The 17,048-nt window shown below is 42.4% G+C and overlaps 1 protein-coding gene across 5 annotated transcripts in view; it reads left to right on the top strand.

The window, feature by feature from the left end:
• SEMA5B (semaphorin 5B) overlaps nucleotides 1-17,048 on the top strand; it is a 246,171-nt gene that overhangs the window by 119,157 nt on the left and 109,966 nt on the right. For all 5 annotated transcript variants that reach the window (XM_048953844.1, XM_048953843.1, XM_048953845.1 and 2 more), the window contains exons 4-5: nucleotides 2,668-2,873; nucleotides 16,232-16,331. In XM_048953844.1, coding sequence (XP_048809801.1) covers nucleotides 2,720-2,873; nucleotides 16,232-16,331 — 254 coding nt within the window. In that variant the 5' untranslated portion in view covers nucleotides 2,668-2,719. The remainder of the gene's footprint in view (nucleotides 1-2,667; nucleotides 2,874-16,231; nucleotides 16,332-17,048) is intronic.

A 17,048-nucleotide genomic window follows, 5' to 3' on the forward strand; every position in this document is an offset into this window, starting at 1 on the left:
ACAGGCTTTTTATATTGTTTCTTTTTTATCTTTCTTCAGTTGTGTATTTCCACTTCATATCAATTTTTGATTTTCAAGCACACTTTGGATTTCCTTGTGACAACAAGGAAAAAGGAGATGGAACTTTACCCTAAAAACTGGTTACAGCTTTCTAAGGAACTCTGAAGTGTCTTGGACTGTGGTAAAATCTCCCAGGGAAAGTGGCAGAAATCCAGCTACTTGGCACATTTTACGACTAGTCCAGACAAAACACTAGTAAATGTACTCTGCTTTGGCACAGAATAATCTGTGGGATGTTATGAAGCTCTCTTGTATGAAACCTATTGTTTCATGACTGTTGAGTGTGAAGCTTGGATTTACTCATCTGCTGCTTCTGGACCACACGGGGCCTTAGAGAAGTGTTAGAGGGCTGTGGGAGAGCTCTGCTTTGTGCCCTCAAGCACTCTTATCTAATTTGTAAGATTTTTTGTTCACCTGACTTGAGGTCATTTTTTTGGATGGTTAGCACATGAAAGCAGCCATATTGACTCAGATCAAAAGTCTGCCTAGCTTACTACCTTATTTCTGGCTTAGATAATCACAGCTGTACTGGGAGGAGTACAGCATGCATAAAGTGAGATTTCTGTGCCTGTCTTTTCCAGTTCCCAGCAATGATCTCTGACATGAAGAAGTCCTTTTGCTTCTTTTGCATTTCCCACAACAACCATCTCCTATCAAAGGGAAATTTGGCTTTGTCTCTGCTGGAACTTTCAGTGGATCTGAGAGCTATACAAACATATCTCCCTGGAGTCCACAGCTGTGTGCTGCATTTAACTTCTGGATCTATACTGAAAAAAAGTTGTCATTTAAACCAATGGCTGAAAATATAATCTGGTGCTCCATCATCAATAACTTGTATTATAGCATGACTTGAGTAACATCTCCATCATCTGAGATGCCACAGTGCCCATTTATGTATGCCCTACAGTATGCTTGTGCTTAATGACTGAACACTCTTTTGGCTTTGGCTTTGAATGATTTCAGGCCTCTGACTTCTGCCAGTCCAGTTTTTAATGTAACATTGTATTTGCTGTGTTAAAAAACAAACAAAAAAAGCTCCACAGCTCTATAGGGAAACACTGTAGAAATTCCACTGGAGAAATGGAAGGGGATTTTATACATCCCTACATAAAATCTGTATATAGGGCTGAAAAAAAAATAGTGTGAAATGCTGTACTCACTCTTGCCAGTAAGGAAACCAAATCTCTGTAATGTCCCCGGCTCCTGTATGCCAATGTTATTTTCAGTGGTACAGTGCGACTGCTGAGGACATGCATAATGGATGCACTTCTATATGCCTGTGTTTAAAATCACAGAGAATACACTTAAGAATAAAACAGGATTCATCTTTCAAACCTGCTGTCTCCCACTGCTGCTGTAAGCAGTCTGTTGTTGCTCCCATGATGCCCAAAGACCTTCAGGAACTTCTCCCAGCTCCTTGATGCTCCACAGCATGGTCCCACATGTTGGAGTTGGCCCTTGCCATAAGCCTGCCATTGCTTACTAGTGTCTTGTGTTATTGAACTCCAGTCTGAGATCTTCAGCTCACTGGAGGGGCTTGGGGGACTGCTAGCAAAACCAGGGAGGCACTGGGCACTGCAGGAGCTGACTGTTGTGTTACCTTTAGGAATCACGGCACCCACTGGAATTGAAAATCTCATTATATGTGAATTAAATCAGAATCAGCTTTATCAGTAGATAAGATTCAATGATAGAAGGCTTCATTTGTTTGAAAACATGTGTTTGCATTAATTGAACAGAGTTACATAGGTAAAAAACAATGTGCTCATTGGGAAGATTAAATTTGGCAATGCAGATTTTCTTAAGCTGCTTCAGCATCTTGGGGAGCGGTAGCAGGAGCTAATTAATCCTCCATCTCCTGCCTCAGGCCTGGTAGACCCAGGGAGCTCAAAGAGCTGTTCCTGTTGTGCTCCTGTTGTTACCAACTGCTCGCATAGGAGAGGCAGGGCTTGCCCTTCTACCTGAGAGAAGAGCTCCTCCTCCTCAGCTGTGCCTTAGCTCATGTGGCTGTGACATCCTGTAGTAACACTTCTCACCCTTCTTCCCATTAAGATCTTTTAATTTTTATGTTACACCTTAATTAGCACTTTCCTGGCAACACCTTTAAAGTGGCTTTTCTTGTTTCAAGACATCTAAAACAGCAGCGGTAAAATGTATAAACCTCCTGTTAGAACAGTATTAATTGCACGTGTTCTGATGTTGGCCTACCCAGAGCAATCTCTTGATTGCAACAGAACATTTAAATACTCCTCCCGTGAAGTGGAAGAGTGAGGAGTCCACACTGGGGACACATTTACACCTGGAGCACTGGTGATGTCTTGTTGTCAGTGCTACCCACTGCACACTGGCTACTGTATAAGGGCATGTGCCCCAAAGCTACACAGAGATATCTAGAAAGCTGTGCACTATGTCTGCCTTTGAAGCTAGAAGCTCAAATACAGTTGTAAATTGGGTCATTTGTTTTTTAAATGCTGTTTTGTGGGTTATTTTCATGTGTACTTACCATAGGTGGGGTTGGGATGAAAGGGGAATTCCATCCTCCCCTACCTATGCTGCAAACTTTGGATAAACATAATCTTTCTGAAAGTGGAATTATTTGTATTTCAGGTATCCTCCCTGGGCCCACCTTGGAAGCTAGATCTGCAACTGCCCTTCAGTCATGGTTGTTTCAAGATTAAAGGCCATTTCCCTGTCATTGCCAAGCCTTTTTCTTCTTGCTTTTCATCTCTCAGCATCACAGAATGTACCTGAATACTCTGAAGCTGAACATCAGCAGTGTGTCAGGAAAGAACACCCCACAATTGCTTTTGAAGGTAAGAGCTTCTGTTTCTGTTTCAAGTTCCAGTAGGATGATTCATTTTGAAGTCCTTCCTGGTGTTGTTATGGAGAAGGGTCTAGTCTGTGTTGTTTTGCTTACACCTGCTATCCACAGGTCAGTGCAAGTGGCCTGGTGAACTGCATTCACTTTGAAGCTCTGCAGGGTTTTCCCTCTGAGGTTTCATAGCAGTCACTTGCTTTGGGCATTCTGGAACTACTGGTCTAAGAGCCTCTCCTTCCAGTTCTGCTACAGTCTCCCTGAGATCTTATACTACATTGAAACTGTGTTTCATGTGTTTATATACCTCTTACAGCTGTCTGGAACTACAGAGGTAATAAGTGAAAAGCGACAGTTTGGACATGACTGAATGAAGGAGAATTAAACTGCTTTAAAATTGCACCACATGGCTGCCATGTTGTTTGTTGACATTTTGGGGAATGTATCTACCACCTCAGCCAGTAGTTCTTCTGTCTCTTTCTCTTAGACACTCATCTTGCCTTCATGGAAGGCCCATCCTTGGAAACTTGGAAGACTGGGTTGGATGGGGCTCTGAGCACCTGATCAAGCTGTAGATGTTTCTGTTTACTGCAGAGGAGTTGGACCAGATAGCCTTTAAGGGTCCATTCCAATTGAAAAGATTCTATGGTTCTACAGTTCTAAGATTTATTACTTCAGCATCCTGCTATGCCACACAAAAATGTGGCCAATCTTTTTACTGTTCCTTTGAAAGACTGGGTTATCCTTGTTCTCATCCAGATGGATTTTCCATGAGTGTATATGTACCCCTATGCTGCAGTCTGCCTGCATGGCACTTAGCCCACGATGCTGCTGTTGCTGCTGTTTCTGCATTCATCCCAGCCTTAAGCTCATCATCAGCTTCTGAATCTCCTTGCTAAAAGTGGTTTCTTCCTAAATGTTGAAGTATTGATCTGGGTTCCCATTTAAGGCCCTGCCATGCATCTCTTGTTACATTCTTGCTAAAGGCAATTAAGTACGTTGCAATGTGTCTCTGGTTAGGTTCTTTGCTAAAGGTAATTTAGCGGTGGTTTCGTGACCTTTGAGATCGGGTTTCCAGGAAGAAAGTAGTCAAAGGCTTCTTTGCTGACCTTTCCGGGTTGTTCTAGAGAGTTTTACCCTTCTTTAGAGAGGAGGAAATGACTGTCTCTTCATTTGGAAAGTGAAAGAGGTTTCTTGTCTGTTTCCCATTATCTGTGTTTTAAAGGTTTAAATGGATTAAAGTAAATTAGCAAAATCTTTAAGCCTACATGATATGGCACTGGCTCTAACCTTGCTCAAGTAGAATGAGTAAATACACCTTTATTTTAATTGCCAAGTTAGTCTGGCTGTCTGTTTAACAGGGGACGGTGAAAGGAGAAATCCTTGCAGCTAAAAACATGTTGGAACTCAGTTGGATATTTAAATAGATAATTCAATAATGAAGATGTTTTAGATACAGAAAGAAGGAAAAGTGTTCTCTTCCTATTAGCCAGGAGCACCAAACTTTGAGTTTACTGAGAGTATGTCTTTGGGACCCAGCACTCAGATAAACTATTCTGCAGGGAACATGGGAACCCTGATTCCTGATTTTGAGGAATAGGTGGGCATTTTTTGGCAGTCAACATCAGTACTTCTCTGAAGGAATGACGGCTACACTTGAGATCTGCCAATTTGCTTTGTTTTGATCAGGCATGAATTTTGAAGTTTGCACTGCAAAGTGAGGTGGGGACTGGGAAAAGGCTGTGAGCTGAATGATTTTTCCTAGCTGACCACATAAAGGCTGTGAGGCTGGGCCAGGCATTTGTGCTGCTATGCTGTCCTGGGTGTTCATACAGCACGTAGCTACTGCAATGCTGCCCCAGTTTCCCTGGGACTTATAAATGATGCTCACCATATGGTTTCACCAGCAATAATAACATACCCAGTTTGGAATTTTCATAATTAGATTGTTCTACTCTGTGCTTATAGGAAATCCTGTTAAAGTTTGATTTCCCTTGTTAGATCAATAACAAAATGATCTTTTACTTCCTGGGAGCCTGCTGATGGTGTCTTATTACCTGTTTGTGAGTGGGTGGCTACATGAAGGATCTTGCATGCTTGTTTGTTTTTCAGTGAGCTGAGAAATTAGTAAAACAAGTCATATATATTCTTAGTGTGTCCTTTTATATTTATTGGTGCATGCACACATGCATACAAGTCCTGCTTAACTAAGCAGTACATCATCGCAGCTCAGCTCCACTACAGGCCACTCTGGGAAGTCTAAAACCAGAGAAAATGTTTCGTGTTTCTTTCAGTTATGATCTTTTTTTTTTTTTTTTCTTTTTTTTTTTTTTTTCCCCCCCAGTCTTTGTGTGTATCTTGCAAGAAGAGATGCTCCCTGTATTTGCAACTGGCCTATGCCCTTGCCATACCAACAAGTTTCTCAACAGTATCATTATTATACAGCTGCCTCTTAGACAGCAAACTATGTTATTCATTAAACTGTTATTCATTAAAGACATTTGAAGCTTCTTTGTAACATGCCCCTTGGGAAAGCCAGGAACACCGTCTGCCATGGCAATCCTGTATAAGATCTGTTATTTCAGGAGGCCAGAGCCATGACTGACATGTGCTTATATGTCTGTAATGGATGCAGAGTTTGGTTTCAGCTTGTTTACCAAGGAAGTGCTCAAAAGTCTGCTAACTCATCTGTGTTATATGAATCACTTGGATGTTCACAGCTTAACTGGAAAGTTGTAGACAGGTTTTCACTTGCAGTTTCTCTCATTATTTCTTTCTCTTTAGTTTTATCCATTAGATCATCCTGCTCAGGAGAACTGTGTAGACTCTCCATGTCCTTCTCTATTCTGTCTGGCAGCGCTTTTTGCTCTGGGTCATGGCAGTTTGTATAAGCTGTAACTACATTATTTGTGCTCCTCTGCTTTAATAACTGCAGCTTTTCTTTGTCCCCAGAAGATCTTATGCTGAAACATATGAGTGAGGTAGACCTGGTTGAGTAGCTTATATCCCAGATCTTCTCAGGACAGCAAATCTCAGCTTTGCAGACTATATAATCAAGGCTGGTGTGAATTCTGGGCATATAGCATCTGACTGTTTTCTGGTCCTCAGTCTCTGCTATAAGCAGGCAAGTTACTCTGTCTGTGGCCCCAGATATTTAAAGTAAATTAGTTTGAGAGTGTTTAAATCTGGAATTTTACTTCAGACTGTAATTATTGCCTTCTATCAGATGAATGTGATTCGGGTTGTTTGAATGTAGCTTGCTGTATATTTTCTCAATATTTTCTTTCTTTGAACATTTTATTGAAATGTGGCCAGCCTCAAATTCTGAGATCTGTGGGGAGCAGTTAAGTATTTGCTTGTTGCATTGGAAGCAAAAGCTGTTTTAAACTTGTGGGCTGAAGGATAATAAGAAATGATTTATTTCTTTTGAAGGTTCCTGACATTTTACTGAACACCCCCACCATTTTTCATTTGGCCACTAATACGTTGTTCCCTTTACTGTACGCTGATGGGGGAAAAAAGCACATTAGCATCCATCAGCTCCACAAGTCAGCTCAGAGAGCCCCCTAGGAAATTCTGATAAAGATTTACACTTTTCTTGAACAAGTGAGATTTTGAAAATCCAACCCAAATCTTTAGTTAACAGTGGTTGGGATTGTGGGAAGTCTGAGAGGTATACCAGGCTAAACGTTAAAGGGAAAGCAAAATACATTATGGGAGAACTGACTTCTAGCTCATAGCCCTGCTGCCCTTGAATCTCCACATGAGGAGTCCAAATGTAACAGATGATGGAGTGTTAACCTGTGACTGGTGGCATCCTGTGCGTAAGATTGGGATGCTGTGGAATACTTGACCTTCTGAGCAGTTTGGTTTAGATTTTGTTTCTATTAAGGAAGCCTTGTGGTAATTTCCTTTTTAATCTTGAAAAATGAAACTGTGGCAAATGAAGCTGATATTTTCTTTCTCAGGGTTGATATAGAATTTGTTTGAAAATTATGACTAATAAAGCCATAAATATGGAGTGGTCAGGGAATTAATTTGCTCTCAGGCCAAACATCCAAAAATTACACCTAACAGCTGTCAATGTATTTTTCATTCTGTAAGAATAATTATAACAATAATGACACTAGTTCTTTGACACTTCCCCATTAGTGATGTCCAGGCACTTCCCAAACCAATGCAATGAGATTTGATTGAAGAAATGATTCAGTGTGCTGTTCCTTGAGGCCTTAAAGAGGAGAGGGGTGTTGGAAGAGTGCCCTTCATTCACAAGATGCTTTAGACAGAGTGAATTGCTGGCAATCAGGAGAGATGCAGTGGACCTTCAGGAGGCAGAGTGTGCTCAGCTACACAGGTCACCAAAGGAGGATAACGTAGACCAAAGCCATGAAAATCCCTGCTCAGCAGCAGAGCAGCTTATGTATGTTTTCCAGAGATAGCACTGGTGCAACAGTGGCTGGCAGCAGCATGGGCTTGGTCCTTCCTCTGGCCCAGTGGCTGGCTCCTTTCAGATCCCAGATGGCAGTACTTTGGTGAAAGGAATCAGAGCGAGAAGCAAAGCAAAGTGCTTTTCTTCTTCAGTGCAAACAAAAGCATTACAGAGACCTGATTCTCACTTCCAGAGTTTACTTTGCGTGGTTTCGTAACCAAGTAAATCCGAGTCAGTGGCATGGCAGTCCTCATTTATTTAGCGTATCTGCTCCTGGTGAGTGCTAATATATCATGTTCTCCTAAAACCTTCCATTCAAGGATGTGATTATGTTTTGATAAAGTTCAGTTTAGTACTAGCGCTCTCGTAAGAAGTACTCTTGTTTAATCATGCAGGCTCGCCCTGGAAAATCAGGAATAGCCCCAGCTCAGTCAAGCACTTAATATATGTTTACCTTGAAGTCAGTGTGTTTGTGGAACTGGAACCAAGTGTGTGCTTATGTACTCCGGAAGGCTGCAGTCAAGGTGCATGGAACTGACATATCAAGGCTGTGAATATAAACTCTAGTATATAATTTTGTTTCCAGCAAGTTCTACTACCACAGGTCTTGATCAACTTGTTTTTCTAAGATGGCTGAATCAAGTGATTCAGAAGCCAGTGTGTTCCTCAGCTTAATATAGGAGGAACTGGAAGAAAGTCTCTCTCTGTAAAGCACAGCAGACTGAGTTAGAGGTTTTTCTGATCATTTCTGGCTTTGGGAGATGCAGATAAAATCCTGAAGAACTTTTGTGCTTTGGCTTAAAACTCCACTTTTTCATATATCACCCATCCTTTCACTTTACTAGCACTGGGCAATCCTGGCAATGTTTTTAATGGAAGTGCTTGAGCTGCAAAATTCAGATTTGTATTTTATGTGAGGGGATTGTTCTGTTTTACAGCATATTAATAAAAGAGGTGGAGGTCACTGTCGATCTCTGGTCTTTGATAATCCTGTGCTATTATTAGCCAGCTTCCAACTTAAAAACACTGATGGTTATGAGAAGAGGTTCATTTCGAAACTCTTAAAGGATTTTATAGCCTCTGATTCATAGGTATCATCAATTCATGATGGGGCCTTTATCCACAGGAAACTGTAGTCCTCATAGGTCCAACTGGCTAAGTAGTACAAATTCTGTGTTTGTCTCAGATTTTCCTGTTAAGCCTCTGGTGAGCTGGCAAAGAGGGTCAGCTTCTACTTGAGGATGTTCATCAAAATCCCATCTTCTTCCATGGCAGATCTGAGGATCTGTGAATGAAACTCAAGGGGAATTCAGTCATGTTTTCCCTGCCTTCTCTCAGTATCCTGCATTCTTATCATGAAAACAATTGTGTTGAATCTTGCACCATCTCTGTTGGCACAGGTATCTGGTGCAGACATATAACTGTAAGGATAGTGGAAAAAAAATTCTGCCGCCAGACGTGGAGGAGATGGTTTGAATAATGACAAAGGAGTGTTTTTTTCCATCAGACTGTAACAGCTGTAGGAGCCAAGATGCAGCTTGCTCCTGTCTGAGAAGAGGGATTATACTGATCAGAACGTCATAGGAAGGTGCAAGTGATGCATGAGCACTCATCATTCTGAGCGAGAGAGATTGTGTGACAGCTGCAGGGCTTGTCTCAGTATACAATGGATCACAATACTTTAACACACTGCAACATCCTAAGCAAACGAGAGCTCTGGATGAGCTGGCAGTGGGGCTGCACATGGCCCTGGTTAGCTTGATTTCACAAGGCGTGGTGGGACGCAGCACAGCATTTGCCTTTGTTGACAGCCTGCTGAGGAAAGTTAGTTCCATCCCTTCCAGCAGTCCTGTGCTGTGCAGATATGCACCTTTGGTCCAGATGACTTTGGATATGGCAAATGGACTCACTCTCTGCTCTCAACCCCACATCCATATTCTCCATTCTTGCAGCACTGTGGCATATCCTCTTTGTTTGCTGGCTTGCCATGTTTGCAGTGAGCAGCCATCCCTGGTGAAGGGTCTCTGATACTGTACAGTAGCTGGGATTTGTGTTCTTGTGCAGCTCTGAGAAACAGGGATCGCATTGAAGGGGAAAGAGTCCCTTTCACGTTCCACAACTTCTTTCCCAATCCCCCACCCTAATGGTGGGGACTCACCAAGTGCTGTCTGGCTCTGCCCTGGGGTAGTTCTTGACTTAACTTCTGCCTGCCCTTCGTTATGAGTGAATAGGTCAGAGGAACCCAAGCAAAAGAGAGAATGGTGCAAAACTGGCCTCTATGGAGCAGAAATGTGGAAGAACTGTAAAATGTGAAGAAGCTGGAATGTAACTCTCAGTCCTTTAAACTCCTTCCTTGGGAGACCAGCAGGATAGCATAAGAGCACACTGTCCCTTACTGAGAGTGAGCATTAGTTCATGCTTATAATCTGTTGTTTTCTTTATTTGGGATTGAATCCCTGCGTTCTTTCTGACAGACTGGTGTGTTTTGCCAGCTGCTCCACATTAATAATAAAAAACTAAATAAACAAACAGTTGTAATTGTATTTTTGCAAAAATCAGGTTTGGGCTAAGTTCTTTTTTCTCCATATTGAAACAATTAAGCTACACTTGTTTTGAAGAAATGATCAAAATTTAGGGAACAAACAGTAAAGATGCTTGGTATGCATTAGCAACAGTGCATCCTGCACATTGTATGCTTTACAGATAATGAAGCATGAATGGACTGGTTTAACTATTTAGACTTGAGACACTACATGGTTTCATGATTTGCCCAAGACAGAGGACTCCAAAATTAGCATTGTTGGGTACTTGGAGCCTTGCCTACATCTGTACATGATATTCCTCTCTTAGGATGGAAGCTCAGCAAGGTCAATTCATGGAGGAAGTGTATGAGAAGCATAAAATCATCTATACTTGACATAATTTTAAATGGTAACAATTTGGTTGCTATGATTACTATGATTCCTGTGGCTATGTGGACACATGACTTGGGTCTTCCATTCATGTTTCCCTTCAGGATGGCAAGAGCAAAGCCTTTTCTTCCAACTCCTTACTTTTTGGAATTTGAGAGATAGAACTCTTTTCTCCCTCTGGATACAAAGAGAGAAAAGGCCTAACTCTTTTTTCTTCTAGTCATTTCCTAGCCATGTGCCCTTGGACAGCTTGGAGAGAGCAACTCTTGTGCTTCTTCAGTCTCATTGAAGGGAAAAGGTTATCTGCAGCCATCTATAATGGTGACACTCATACAGCTGGTGGGTTAGCAGATCCTTATTTCTCTCATCTTGGAAAGAATTTTGTAGGTGGCCAGCACTAAAATAATTGAGTGAGTGGGCAAGAAATGAGATAGAAATATGACTGGAAGGTGAAGGCTGATAAAAAAGAAAGCAGGAGTAGGAGGGATGCTTAGCTTGGGTAAGACGGTAAACTGGGTAAAACAATTGGATTTAGATACTGAGGGAAGAGAGGGGGAAACTGCTGACTTGGGCATGGTGTAGGGTTGGCCTACTTTGTAGAATGGATGTACTATGCCAGCAGCTTTCTAAGTCCTCGTAACTATGAACAGAGATCAGAGATTCAGGAAGGCAATGAAGCTAGATATTGCAGCGGTTGGGATTAGGGCATATTTGGTGTACAATTAAAGATTTCAACAGCTCAGGTTAACAAATGAGAGAATGTAATGAGGTGGAGGTGGTGATGGGAAGACAAGACGCAGGGTGATATGCATGTGTAGGAGGATTTTTGGGGTAAAGCCAGATAGAGTTTTCTGGCCTCCTGAGTAAAGTTGAGCTCTGAGTGCTGACACATTTGTTTGCTTAGCTCTGCCTGCAGATCAAAAGATTTCTCTTTCCCCTGACAATTTTGCTGAGTTGTGGGGTGTTTTTGTGTTGTGGAGGCTTTTTTTTAACATCTCAGCAGGGAATAGGAGTGAAACATTTTCAAAGACTATTGCACTAACCTGTGGTGTGACCTACAACAGAGAGCTAAAATTTAAAATGAGGTTGATGTTAAAATATGATTCATTGTTGGTCTAATGAAGATAACACTGTAAGTTGACAGTTACTTTTATGGAGCCTCGGAAGCGTCCACACTTGCTGTTTCAGAAGCCACGTGGTAGCATGCGCAGTCATTAGCCATCTGATCTTTGGTTGCAGCCTTGCTTGCTTTGTTCCTTGTGGATTCTAATCAGTAGCCCTTACAGAAAGGGTACTCTGACATCACTCTTAGCAGGCAACTGTCTGCTTCATCAAAAATGCTCTGAATACTGAGGATAAATGATGCAGAGGATGGTCTAACTTAGCAGGCCTTGGCGAGTGAACAGATTTAAGATGATAGGTTAAATTCTGACAAGAGGTCATTTCATCGGTATATACCAAAAGGATAGGCTGTGACTTTATGTTACAGAGTGATTTACATCTGTTGGTCATTTTGGGATTCAGCGCTGAGAGTCCTGAGACTCCTGCAAGCTAGCGGATGGATTGGACAAGATCTCAGTGGTTGAGCACTTGCAAACTGGAGGATCTGCCAGCTGCTGAATGTTTGCCCTATGCCAAAGCTAAGCAAGCTAAAAGGAGAGGTGACTGTACAGTTACAAAAGTCATCAATGTCATTTGTGCCTCGCCGTGAACACTGGCACAGGAGTTAAACAAGCCATGAAGTAGTAAGCTGGATTAAGAGAATTTTTAAGAGATAAACTTGAGGCAATAAGGGAAGCACTCAATGTGTGGTCAAGCTAATGCTGCACAGAAATAGGTCCATATAGCTGCAGAACAGGTATTTACTTAGCCCATTGAGTTTGGCAGGCCCTCAGTGCTTTGTGAATGCTCCACCTCATTACGTGAGCCTGTACCTGCTGTACTCAAAGCCCCTGAAAAATAAGCTGATTCAGCAAGTTGTATTTTCTGGAATGTAGTCTCTGGATCTTTCTTTTTGTTTCAATTCCCAATCTTCCTCCCTTAAGGTCTCTTTATGGTTCTTGAAGCTTTTCAATGCGATTCTCTCCTTTTGGCAGGAGATTGGTGTTACTACATTGTAGCATAACCAGTGACTGTAGCTGGCACTAGCCAGGAGGAGCTATTCCAGAATAACTCCACTTGTGGACCTTCTTAATATGTGACAACACTGTTGCTCTAAGAACAAAAAGGGCTCATGCAGACATGCCTGAATTTGCTTGCAACTCTCCAGCTTTGGTGCAGATGACTTTGCAGCTGCTGGTGTGGATACATACTGGGCTGCAAGCTCTGCCCAAAACACAGGAAAAAGATTTGGATGAGTAATTTAAGTTGAGCTTTTTGCTCTTGCAGCCTCACTGGTATTCAAAGATAGCAAAATTAGGAACGTGGGTAGCTTGTTTATATGGATATATCCTTATTTTGCAGGAAGAATCCTTGACCCTCTAGGCAATTATGCAGAGAATTATTCCAGAAGAGTTCTTGAGTAGCGATGTGGTTAGCTGAGCTCCATGTACTTAGCAATGGCTTTGCAATTCAAGGCACAAGCAATTCACCTCTCTGCTCACGTGGTGTGTGTTGGATGCACAAAGCCATCATAGCCTGCTGGAAAAGGGAACTGTGAGCGGCCTCCAGTGGGATGAAGAAATGAGTCCTATCCTTCAGATAAGGAAGTATCAGCTCAGTGTTTACATACTTCTTCCCACCAAAACACACAGGATGAGGGTGAGGTGGGGAGCAGATGGTTTTAAGGAGATGAAGACTCAAGTATTACCAGGTTTACCACGTCTTCAGAAGCTGGTCCAAAACTCATCAAGCTTGGTGGAAGACTGCCAATGACTTGAAGAGCCTTTGGATCAGACCCTTAGAGCTAGCTCTTGCAATTTGGCACACTGGCATTTATGCAGCTGGCTAATCCCTGTCATGCTCCTGTACTCTCAGGAACCTGTTGCAGAGCAGCATGTCAGCTGGGCACAGGGACCACTACACCAAATGGCACAGGGCCTTTTTTCTCCTTGTCTTAGGCATGCCTGAAAGCCTGAACACAGCTGTGTGCACCAGTGAGCGTTTCCTGTGAAGCTCTGTGCTCTCTGCTGCTGGACACCTGAACCACCTTGAGCTGCTCTGGGTGGTGGTGAAGGCTTTTAAACTGCTGTTTGTTGTCCTAATGTGAAGGAAGTGAGATCATGGATCTTTAACCCCTTGGAAATGATCAGAGATGAGGAGCACAAAGGAGGCCTTGATGAACACTTTGCCCCAAAGCTGCGTGGTTCCTCACTTTCCGGCTCCTGCTGCTGACATGCAAAGCCAGAGCCTTGGCTTTTAATTTTTCATGCTGCTTTTAAACAGATACTTTTGCAAATGTAAACATGCCCCAGCACTGAAGGTTTCTACCCAAATTAAGGAGTCAGCACTGGAAAAATCAGCCGTCTGAAAAAGGTCAAATACGAGCAAACTCTGCAGTTCATTGGGTCCATATGTGTAAACTTCAGCTAATATGGGATAGGCCCAGGGCAGCACTTACCTTGCATAACTGAGCTTGTTTCACAATGAAAGGCTACAACTGTCCTTAGGGATGCCTGTGGTCTGAGCAGTAGATTTGAATGTGCCAAATGAAAAAAAAGACCCGTGTCCTGGCTACATTTCCATTTCACTTTATCCCTTCCCTCTAACAGGAAGAAAGAAGGTTGGAAGGAAAAAGTGCCATTTGGCATTAATTCTGACAACTCGCATTTAGACATTCTTAGCTGGGACCATGCTGGGTTTAATAATCTCCAACTACATGCCTATAAAAGCTTAATTTTGCTATGAGGATGCATGCCTTGAAGCCTTTAATTTAATAACCAGGAAGGGTTTCTTTATAAGTTGTACCACCTGCAGTAGTAGTAGAAATCAAGACACTGCCTGTTATTTCTTGGTCTTGACTGACATTTCAGCCAACATGGAAAGATTCGAGCCACCTACTGCCTTTAATTTTTTTTTTAATTATTTTTACCTGTAATTTGTCAGAGCTTGCCATTAAATAGAAGATCTGATGAGTTTGCCTCTGTGAAGTGAGGAGCTTTTGCTCAGAGCATCAGATGAAGAAATATTCTTTCTGCCGCTGCACTGTAATAGTGTGTTAGTTAGCAGGAAAAAGTTGGTAGGAGAGAAGGTAAAATGACAAGAGAAATTACGGCCTAAAAGCAGGATCCTTAAAATTATCACTATTATACAGCAATCCCCCATTCCCACCCCCACCAGCCAAGAGAAATGCCAGGAGATCCGTATCACATGTCAGCCAGCTAACCTGCCTGAAAGGTGTTATTGCTGCTGGTTCTGCTGCTTGGCTCAGAAGTGTCTCAACAGCTAAAGGGCTACAGGAGAAGAAGACAGAGCCCCGTTAGTTAGGAGAATGCAAGAGGTGAAACTGCAGAGCTTCCTCAGTGCCAGTACATCATTGTGGGTCCCGAAGGAGTGTAGGAGGTGGGGATGCTTGAAGGTTAGGTAGGCTGTTATTCTTTAACTCATGCCTTTTCAACAAAGAGCAGATGAGGTACGCGTGTTGCGTGCGGCTACATGGTGGGACAAGAATGCTGGGAAAGGCTGGAAGCTTCCAGCTCGTGGTGATGGGGTTTTAAGATTGTATGGGTGAAGATTCCAGCAGGACTCAGTCAGGTGGAGCATGGGGACGAGACTGGTGCTCAGCCCCATTTCACTGGAGCTCAGGAAGGGTTAGGAAATGTGATGTTCAGGACAGAACCAGAAGTTTCATGGCAAGGTTCTGTCCTGGAAAGCAATGCAGGACAAGTAGAGCAAAGAAAAAGGACTTTTACATGTATTTTGTCAAGGATTTGGTAACTGAAAGACTTGATTAGCTGTCATCCATCCCTAGAAAAAGAGGGGATTTAAGATTGCTCAACAAATATTCCTATGTCAGAAGTTTCAAACTGTTAGACATCTGTAACACTACAGAACGTGCCAAGGCACCAAAAGCCTTACAAACAACACGATTCCTTGTCAGTATCATCATTTCAGTCCAGGGGAGAGGAGAACTAATGCTTACATCAACATGTTCAAACCTGCCTGCCTTCAATGAACCTTCTTGTTACTAGGGATATAAATTGACAAGGTGGCATGTTTATTCAGAAATCTTTTGTTCTGCTCTGGATATAGCTGCATCAGTGCTGTGGTTTGTCCTGGTCACTGGCCTGTCTCTTGATGTCCTATTGGTATGGGACCAGAAGATTTTGCCTTTTGCGTTCAAAGCTTTGAGTCTTATGGATCTTCAGCATCCAGCCCTTGAATGAGGCAGGGTTCATTGTCAACAGGTTACAGAGGGATTCTGATATGATTTGGTCTCATCTGTGCCCTGCTCCCTCGGATATTTAGTATTCTCCATGTATTTAACAGCCAGAGTATAACAGGACTAAGAGAAGCCCTCAAAGTATACGTGGGTGATTTTCAGGAGAGAGGGATAAAGTGATAGGGATCCCAGGTACTAGCTAAAGTGAAACCTGGCACAGAACCTAAAGCCTTTCATTGGAGCAGCCAGATCTCAAATCACTCACACTCTATCCTGGTGTTCAGTCAGGTGAGCCCACCTTCTCTTTTTGGAGAGCAGCTGCTTCCCTTTGCTGGCAGAGAAGGCAGGGCAGTGGATGTGTCACAGCAGGCAGCCTGGTCCCTGTACACCACTTAGCCTCATCAGTGGCCGTGACTTGCCAGGTTTAACAGAACTAAAACAACCTGCCACTGTCTCCAGAGCCACCGCTCATGCTCTGTCTTGGATGTGAAAATAAGTGCTGAGACAGCCCTGTGTTTATGTACATGTATTGCACGTTCTGTCGAGAATGAGAATAAATAGCAACCCTTTAAATAGATTATTAATTAGCCTTCTCCTGAGAGATAACTCAGTAGGAAATCCATTAGCAGATGTCTGGGTGAACTCACTGCTTCTAGAGCAGACTTATTGTGTTCTGCTTTCTCCTTTCCTTGCAGATCTGAAGCCTTGGGTGTCCAATTTCACCTATCCAGGTGTGCATGATTTTTCTCAGCTCGCCCTGGATGCCAACAGGAACCAGCTCATTGTGGGAGCAAGGTAAAGAGAATCTTTTAATTAGACTAGGGTTGATGCTCAAGCTCTTTCTTTTGGATTCTGGCTTTGGAGGTGAGTGTGTTTCCAGCTTATGTGGTCAGTCTCCCCCTTCAAAGAGAAAGCTGTAATTTATGTAGAGGGATTTAGTCTCCTAATATAATTGCAAAGAAGAGAAAATTACTAGAATTAAAAAAGAAAAAGATGCAATCAAAATGACTGGTTAATGAAGCAGAATGCTGGCTTCTCCCTCAGTATCATTAATGTTAGGAGAGTTGTAGTGAATTATTCTGCACTATCACTCTGCCAGCAGGGAATTTGGCTTTTTTTGGTGTGTTTGCTGTGGGCAAACTCTGTATCTGTACTAGATTCATCTACACACCTTTGCATATACTGTAGTGAGACTTTGGCAGCATATACGATCGCTTCTTTCTTGTCTTTTAGAATTCACTCCACAACCTGTTTGCTTCATTTTGCTGATGTAGCCAAATCCCCACCTAATGCATTTGGGTGCAGCGTTGTTGTTCTGGCCCATTGTATATAATTAGCATATATATCCTTTTATTTTTAAACATTATCTTTATTTAGGATGCTATAAGAGAAGCATAGAAACACAAACACGGTGCGAGCACAGGCAAGCTCTAACAAATTTAGAGCTGCATTTGTACCAGGGAAAAAGAACTATGGTTCAGTGAAATAATATACGTCAGGAGTGGCTGAATC

Source organism: Lagopus muta, chromosome 8 (genome assembly GCF_023343835.1).
Source record: "Lagopus muta isolate bLagMut1 chromosome 8, bLagMut1 primary, whole genome shotgun sequence".
Lineage (NCBI taxonomy): Eukaryota > Metazoa > Chordata > Aves > Galliformes > Phasianidae > Lagopus > Lagopus muta.